Source organism: Hordeum vulgare, chromosome 1H (assembly GCF_904849725.1).
Source record: "Hordeum vulgare subsp. vulgare chromosome 1H, MorexV3_pseudomolecules_assembly, whole genome shotgun sequence".
NCBI classification, from domain to species: domain Eukaryota; kingdom Viridiplantae; phylum Streptophyta; class Magnoliopsida; order Poales; family Poaceae; genus Hordeum; species Hordeum vulgare.
Genome location: NC_058518.1, coordinates 429,871,694 through 429,880,589, shown reverse-complemented (window position 1 = coordinate 429,880,589; position 8,896 = coordinate 429,871,694). Strand labels below are relative to the sequence as shown.

General features: G+C 49.3%; 1 protein-coding gene across 2 annotated transcripts; it reads right to left on the bottom strand.

The window, feature by feature from the left end:
* Positions 1–5,049: 5,049 nt before the first annotated feature.
* Positions 5,050–7,027, bottom strand: LOC123412844 (pheophytinase, chloroplastic). Of its 2 annotated transcripts, none has more exons than XM_045105800.1 (6): positions 6,650–7,027; positions 6,462–6,573; positions 6,270–6,363; positions 5,774–5,951; positions 5,617–5,686; positions 5,050–5,513 (listed from the first exon to the last, which is right to left on the bottom strand). In XM_045105800.1, the coding sequence occupies exons 1-6, from the start codon at positions 6,955–6,957 to the stop codon at positions 5,484–5,486; spliced, it is 792 nt and encodes a 263-aa protein (XP_044961735.1). In that variant the 5' UTR covers positions 6,958–7,027; the 3' UTR covers positions 5,050–5,483. The 2 variants fall into 2 exon arrangements, with proteins under 2 accessions (XP_044961735.1, XP_044961728.1); XM_045105793.1 differs by having other exon boundaries at positions 5,050–5,503; positions 6,650–7,025.
* Positions 7,028–8,896: the final 1,869 nt, after the last annotated feature.

The following is an 8,896-nucleotide window of genomic DNA, read 5'->3' as shown; positions in this document are numbered from 1 at the left end:
CGGGATTATATGAATCCTTGGCACTGAGGTTCAAACGATAAGATCTTCGTAGAATATGTAGGATCCAATATGGGCATCCAGGTCCCGCTATTGGATATTGACCGAGGAGTCTCTCGGGTCATGTCTACATAGTTCTCGAACCCACAGGGTCTGCACACTTAAGGTTCGACGTTGTTTTATGCGTATTTGAGTTATATGGTTGGTTACCGAATGTTGTTCGGAGTCCCGGATGAGATCACGGACGACACGAGGGTTTCCGGAATGGTCCGGAAACGAAGATTGATATATAGGATGACCCCATTTGGTTACCGGAAGGTTTTCGTGCATTACCGGAAAAGTTTCGGACTCATCGGTAGTGTACCGGGAGTGCCGGGAGGGGTGCCGGGGACCATCGGGAGGGGTGTCACGCCCCAAGGGGTCTCATGGGCTATGGGAAGAGATAAACCAGCCCCTAGTGGGCTGGAATAAGTTCCCACTAAGGCCCATAAGGTTTGAGAAGGAAAAAACACAAGGTGGAAAGAGTTTCCAAGTGGGAAGGTGGAATCCTACTCCAAGTAGGATTGGAGTAGGACTCCTCCACCTCCAATTTCGGCCAAACCTTTAGGTTTTGAGGCTTCCTCCTCCCCTCCCTCCCACCTATATATACGGAGGTTTTAGGGCTGATTTGAGACGACTTTTCCACGGCAGCCCGACCACATACCTCCACGGTTTTTCCTCTAGATCGCGTTTCTGCAGAGCTCGGGCGGAGCCCTGCTGAGACAAGGTCATCACCAACCTCCGGAGCGCCGTCACGCTGCCGAAGAACTCTTCTACCTCTCCGTCTCTCTTGCTGGATCAAGAAGGCCGAGATCATCGTCGAGCTGTACGTGTGCTGAACGCGGAGGTGCCGTCCGTTCAGTACTAGATCGTGGGACTGATCGCGGGATTGTTCGCGGTGCGGATCGAGGGACGTGAGGACATTCCACTACATCAACCGCGTTCACTAACGCTTCTGCTGTACGATCTACAAGGGTACGTAGATCACTCATCCCCTCTTGTAGATGGACATCACCATGATAGGTCTTCGTGCGCGTAGGAAATTTTTTGTTTCCCATGCGACGTTCCCCAACATATTCTAGCTATGTTGAACACCCTTTCACGAGGTGGGAGAAGAGTATATATAGTGTGGAGTGAAATCCAGCCATTGGAGGTGCTTTAAGTCACACAGGGTCCGGACGTCCGATAGTTGCTGGAAGTCCGGGCGTCCGACAGGGGTCGGACGTCCGACAGGGGTCGGTCGTCCGAGGCCTGTAGGCACGACTGAAACTCTTTTGAGATTTATCAGCGACCGGACGTCCGGAGTAGACCGTAAATCCGTATTATACAGCTCAAATTCTACTGGTGGTGGGTTCCGGATTTCCGACGGGGGTCGGACGTCCGGCGCTCGGACGTCCGGAGGGAGCCGGATTTCCGAGTTATAGAACTCAACTTCTACTGGTGCAGGCTTCCGGATTTCCGGGGCTTGGCCGGACGTCCGGCCCTCGGATGTCCGGAGAGAGCTGGATTTCCGAGTTATATGCCACACAAACTTCTGGTGAAGGGCTGCGGATTTCCGAAGCCAGCCGGTCGTCCGGCCCTCGGACGTCCGGAGGGACCCGGATGTCCGAGGCAACAGACATGTTTTGAACTGAGAACAGAGTGGAGATAATGTGGTATTGGATATGAGAGTAAATATGTGGTATGAGCAAGTTCATCGCAAAACCTGTGATCCCCTCTTAATAGTGTGGGATCCCTATACTCAATATCAGTAAACTCAAAAGGCTACTCTACATCATCTTTTCTTAATCCCGAGCCTTCTCGAAATATAAATCCCTAATCTTTTCAGACAACCTTTGGCACATAATTCTCAATCTACTAAAGTACTTGCCATCATGAGATACACTCAACAAATAGGATTAGTTCCCTATGTATGTGTTGTCATTAACACCAAAAGTCGATTAGGGGCATAGCATGCACTTTCAACGGGGCTATATCACCGCGGGCATCAGCAACGTATTCGAAACTTCTGAACATGATGACCTGGTTCGAAGAGAAGGTGTTGACACGTCCTAGCGGCCATTGAGATCGGCGTCTAGTACAACACTACCGAATGCAAAAAGCTGGTCGGGGATGAATGTGCCATCGCAGCCAATGTTGTTGTCAAACTGTAGACGAGCCATCAATCTTGATGATCACACCGCAAGCTCTCAATGAAAGCACCAATGTTGGTCTCAAAACTGGAAGATCTCGGGTAGGGGAGCTTGAGCTGTGAGATCGGATCGATGGTAACATGAGACAAAGAACACGAGGCTTTTACCCAGGTTCGGGCCCTCTCGATGGAGGTAAAACCCTATGTCCTCCTCTTGTTGTATTGATGATGTAGCGGTTACGGAGTTGATCTACCTTGAGATCGTGAGTTTGTAGGTTAAACCCTAGGGGTTATGATGTTGTATATCCCCCCCTCTACGGGCTAAATCCCACGATTTATATAGGCATTGGGGGTATCTAGGGTTACATGAATGTCGGTTACTATCTATGAATTACATGTCGAACGAATCATCCTCGCCCTGGGGTGCATGCCAAGTCTTTGATAGAATCTGATATGCTCACATTCCTTCATTGGGCCTCTGAAGTCCTTCCTCCAGGGTGGGCCTCCAGCACCACCCATGGACTAGTCCACCTCGGTTGGGACCCCTTAGTCCATGACTCCCTCACTTCCCGCCCGTTTCTTCGCCTGTCATGGCTGCAAGCTTGGGTTGGCGATGATGTCGAGGCCATGGGTGTTGGAACGAAGACCCTGAAGGTGGGGGTCGTGGGCTCATGGGCGTAGCTTACAGCTTGGGTGTGAGCTTGTTACCATGGTCGTGCGGGCGGTGTGGTGGCCAGGGTGCAATGACTGGAGTTGTGGGTGCGGTGTGCCTAGCTTGTTGTGCCACACCTCGACGGCTTCGAGGACGTGCCGGGGTGCAAACCTACTTTGGCTCTGGCCAATCCGACGATGGCGTCGCCTATGAGTGTCGTCTCCATCTTGAAGGCGTCGTCGCGGCTCCTCTACATGCTCTGATTGCTTCGAGAAAAAAAATTGATCTTTGGATCGGGCGATGGCGATACTCTAGTGTCGTGCCCTTCATGAAGACACCGCCTTGGAGTGTTCGGCTCGTCGTGCACGACTTCCTCTCTTCGCGGTGACTCGTTCACGGTTGAGATCTCCGGAGACTCCAAGTGATACTCTTTGTGCCTACATGTAGTTTGCTTCGAGTGGATGGGTGGTTTAGTTCTTTTGTACACTTTTGTATCTTGTCTTGAGTGTGTGTTGTGGGGTTAAAATGTGTGTGTGTTGCTTTGTATGGTGACCGTTGTTTTATATATAAATTGGGGCGTGAGCCTTTTTGGCAAAGATGAACCATGCATTTGTACGTTGACAGCAACAAAACAATTTGTCGGTGCAGTTAGTTGAAGTAAGATCAAATTTAACGGGGTGACCCAAACGGACGCGCGATTTGTCTTTTTTATCGGTTTGAATCGGCCGCCGAGCGGACACTGGTGTTAGTTTTTTCATTTGGGTCGGCACGTACGTCCAATGCAGGCCCGGACGCAAGTTTTTAACACAAACTTAGAATAAGCACAGAATTATAAAACTCCAAACTACGATAATTAAACATTAAAACACTCGTCAAATGTTGGCTTAAATCAACATAAACATAACTAAAAACATAATTAAACATAAAGAAAGTCGTGGCCACATGCGCTTCCCTAGGCGTCATCATCCTCCCCCGGTCCAGTGAGGTCGATGAGCTCCGCCGCCGGGCCAGCCCACGGGAACACCGCCTCCCAGGCTTGAGCAACATCCTATAGCACCATCGCCCGCGGCTAGGGCGCAGGCTATCGAGCGCGCTCCTCCGCCTCCCTCTCCCAACGCTCCTTCTCCTCCTCCCATGCCCAGCGCCGCTCCAGCTCCATGTGTCTCTCGGCCTGGGCGCGCTCCTTCGCGAGATGGTGCGCCTTCCAATGCAGGAGATAGGTTGTCTCCTGGTCCGACATCGTGTCGAGCCACACGGGAGGCGCGGAAACCCATTCCTTGAGCTAGCCGGTCCACTTGTAGCGGTGCGGCTCGGGCTCCTGTGCCTTGACCTTGGGCTCAGGGAGCGCTGGAGGCGCCGACGGAGGCGGGGACACGACACAGTCGTTGGCCGCGTACAGCGTGAGGGCCTCCTCGAGGCCCTCCTAGTGCGCGTCCTCGTCGCGCCTACTATCCTCGATGGCGTGCTCCATTGTCGCCTCTAGGGCGGCATGGTAGGCCGTCGCCTTCTCCTTCTCCTCCGGCTTCACTTCAGGGGGCGACGGTGGGACAACGGGATCGAGCTAGACGTTGTGAATGCGTTCCTGCTCGTGCTGCATGGCGAACCACAATTCTCAGTTGGGGGAATCGATCACATACGCAGGCTGAACCGCCGACACGATGATGCAATGGGGATCCAGATGCCAACCATGCGGGAGGTTGACATTCGGGTATGAGAGTGCGTGCATGTACTGACAGTGCCACCTATCTTGGTGGACTGGAACGTATAGGCGCTCGCATTCCCACGGTGGCGCTCTGCAGCGAGGTGGCAGTGGTGTCCGCGAAGAGCTTGCGCCTGGGGTGAGCTTGCCCCTTACATTGCTAAAAACCCCATGGTGGATGATGGACGGAGCCGGTTAGGGCTAGGATTTGTTGAGGCCGCAAGTGTGGCCAGATGGGGACGGGGGAGAGAGGTGGATGAGGTCAGTCCCGCCGCACGCTTTCATTAAAAGGACGACGACCGGCAGCTTCCAACCATTGTCAGGCGAGCCCGGGTTAGGTGATCATGTTTAATACGTCCGTCGGTGATGGTTGGACAACCAACAAGTTGGGCCGCAGCGGACACCGAAAAGACACGCCGTGTTCGTTTAGTATCTGGATGCAAATGCGGCCTAAATTTAGACGCGGACATGTTTTGGATTTGGGTCGACGTTTTTGTTTGTTTTAGCCCAAGCAGACGATTTAGGTCGGCCTATTGAAGTTATTCTTGTATAATATAATCATCTAAAGACAGATTCTTGAAGGTTCATAAAAAATACACATGTATGTATGCACATCTGTTTGGCTGCTCGTTAGGTCACTAATCACCACTTACGTTACCGCCACCTCAGGCTCGGTCGCCGACGGGAGACTGGCCAGCCATGGAAGCAGCTTCTCGTGCACGAGGTCCGGCCGATCGTCGTGCGGGCAGTGGCCAACCCCCTCCAGCATGTGGAGCCTCACGTTGGGAAGCTCGGACGGGAGGCCGGAGAAGTACTTCCCCACGGGCCCGTCGATCGGGGTGAAGGGATCCTCGTCTCCCCACAGAACCAACACCGGAACTTTGATCCCCGGCATCAGGGCTATCGGGCTAGGCCCCGGCGGGCCCGTCACCGTCGACACGAACGCGTCGAGAGCTCCTTCGGTGTCAGCCGGACCCCTTATGATCTGCACAACACTACGACAAGAATGCATCAGCCATCGTTTGCCTGCCCCTTAGATATCTGAACTGCATAATAGGAAAATTTAGTGATGGCCCGAGAGATGCAGAGCGTATTTACCTCGACCAGTTCATCATCCACGGCGTCTTTGTTTCCGTAGACAGACATCAAGATGTTCTTCAGATTCTCCCTGTTTCAGCTCAGGAATCAGTATATACATCACCATGTCAGTCGGCCAAGGGACCGGGTAACTAAAACCAATGTAGTGAAGACATGCCTTTCTTTCACACGCCCGAAGAGCGCCGATGCGATGCTCTTTTGTTTGAGCAGAAAGTCGATTAGCCAGAGCAGAGGCAAGAGCAGCTTGATCCTCCAGTCATCCACGATCGCCTTATTGTTCATCCCACCTGAGCAGTTCAGCAGAACGAGTCCCCGGACAAGGTCCCTGGTAGAATCTGTCGTTCATTCAGCATTAACAAACAAAGTCAACATTTCAGAGTGAGTAAAATGACTACAGACGTTGATTAACCGCTGTAACTAAGCTTGATTGATTTGATTAAAGGAGAAGCTAATATCTGCCTGGTTAAAAACAGAGAAGGTTTCCATCTAAATAATTCAGAAGTAGGTCTTCCTGCAATTGCTCTATCACATGGGATGGGCAAAACTGATGTATAATTGTCAGCTGCAAAATCGTTCTGCAGAAGCAGCTACAGAGTTACCGCTCCATGTTCGACATTAACACCAGGATGTGGCCTCAGTAGAAGATGTCTAACCTGAGGCAGCAATGACACAAGCAAGGCTCCCCACAGAGTTGCCAACGAGCACGGTGGGCCTCTTGACGACCTCGTCCAAGAACTCCAGGATCAACTGCTTGGCACAAAACCAGATATGCAATTAACCAATTTAACTACACGCCATGATCTGTTGATTGTTAGCTACGAGTAGTGGCCAAACCGAGGACTCACCTCGGCCCATGTTTCCATGGTGTAAGAGAATCCAGCAGGCTTGTCTGACGCCCCGAACCCGAGCAAATCGATGGCATAAACCGTGTTGGATTCAGACAACACGCCAATGTTCCTGAAAACAAATGTTCAGATAACATTCGTGAAGTAAACATCCGTAGAGCCTGGCCGGGCTCGATCGGCTTGCTCACCTGCGCCAGTGCGCGACGGAGGCGCCGAAGCCGTGGACGAGCAGCACGGGCAGGCCCTCCCCCCTGACCAGGTAGTTCACGCGCATCCCTCGCCATGACCAGGTGGTGCAGCTCCGGGACAGCTCCTCCAGCGACGAGCTGGCGGCGGGGGGCGCGCTGCCGCCGCCGAAGGCGTGCCGGAGAACACGGGCGCCTCTGAGGCCGGCATGCGTGGGAGGCGACGAGGAGGATGCGAAGGGGAGACGGGTTCTTGGAGTTGCCAAGGAGGTGAAGGAAAGGACACGGTGGTGGTGGGCGAGTGCGGCCATATCCTCCGCGCGCTCCGTCGCCCCCGGTGGCCACCGGTTGTCTGGTTGTCCCGTGTTTTTTCTGGCGTCGTTAATCGATTATTGCGCCGAGAATTGTGCTTTTTTTTTTCTTCTGGACCACGATAGTATAAATCACAAATCCAAAGGAAATGCAAAATCTTGGGGCTCTGCTTTACTCTACAGCACTCCTTTCGTCTATGTTTTTTAAGTCAGACTTTGTAAATTTCAACCAAATTTATCAAAATATATGGACGTCTAAAATACCAAACCAATGTCATCAGATTCATCATAAAAATGTTTTTTCATATGATTACTATGTATTATAGATATAAATATGTTTCTTTCTATATGTACGATGATCAGAGTTTATGAAGTTTGACTTTTACGAAAACCAATGCCCATTATATTATATAGTAGCAAACATGTTCGGATGTTGCAACGGAACGAAAAAATCACCCTTCACACACACACTCAACAACATCAACAATCCATTGAAAACTTTCATGATGGCAAACAACAAACAATGTGATAAACCTCACAAAAGAAAACAACATAATAAATGATGTTGTAGAGAAACATAAAAATGGGATGATTTTTGAGTGTACTCAAGGTGTTTACAAGAAACTTTATTGGCACAATTTCAAACAATATGGAAATCAATGTTAAGCCACTTGTTTACATAAGCCCTGTATCAACAGTTTATTGTACAACATCGTATATGAGTTAGTTATTGTGCATCGTTTTAAATAGATAGCATATGGTAGCTAGTAGGACTAACATCCCATGTGGTGTCAATAATATCTTTTATGAGGGCATTAAACTATCATAGCTACTTAATTCAAATGGGGTAAGAAACATATATAATATGCATTTTCAAAATACCCTGTATAAAAAAGGTTGCACCCTAAACATAATTCTAGAAATGTTAAACATGCAAGATAATAGCATATTTGAAATCTACATATTTTTCCAAGGAATTTCTAAATATAAGATTTGAATATTCACTTCAAATGGGGTAGGATACATGTGTAATGGGCGTTTTCAAAATACTCAATATAAAAAGGTATTTAATTAAGTTTGCGCCTAAACATAAATTTAGAAATGATTAACATGCAAGATAATAGTATATTTGTAATCTACACATTTTTCTCAGGGATTTCTATATATAACATGTTAGATTTGTAGTTAGAGTTTGAAAGATATGAATATTTTGAAAAATATTTGAATCTGTCCAAAAAAAGTGAAATGTAAACATAGAGATTGTGGGCCGAAATTACAACATTGTCCCGCCCAATTCAGGAAAATAAAAGGAGAAAAAGAAAATTGGAAGAAGCATGGATTGAACCTTGCTCTCCCGAGTTAAATAGTGTTCCTCCAAGCAACACACTACCTACATGGTTGTGATTCTTAGCAAAAGAGCAAGGACTTCATCATACTACCACATCTATTACGTTTTGAAGAGTGGTGTCTCCTAGATTGATTGGGTGTCGCTTGAGAGCCTCCTACCTCATGTTGTGGAGTTGAACCAAGAAGTTTGTAAGGGCAAGGATATCGCCTACTTCGTGAAGATCTACCCCGAGTGAGGCTAGTCCTTCGTGGACGTAGGCCATGGTGGAATAGACAAGGTTGCTTCTTCGTGGACCCCATGTGGGTTGAGCCCTCCGTGGACTCGCGCGGCCGTTACCATCTGTGGGTTGAAGTCTCCATCAACGTGGACGTGCGATAGCACCACCTATCAGAACCACGCCAAAAATGTGCATGTATTTATTTTCCGCTGCTACAGTCTTAGACTTGCATGTGTAGGGTGTGCTTGACTTGATAGAATTGCTAAAACTTGTCCACAACTAAATTTGGGAAAAGGTTAAGTTTTATTTGGTCAAGTAGTCTAATCACACCCCCCCCTCTAGACATACTTTGGATCCTACAATTGGTATCAGAG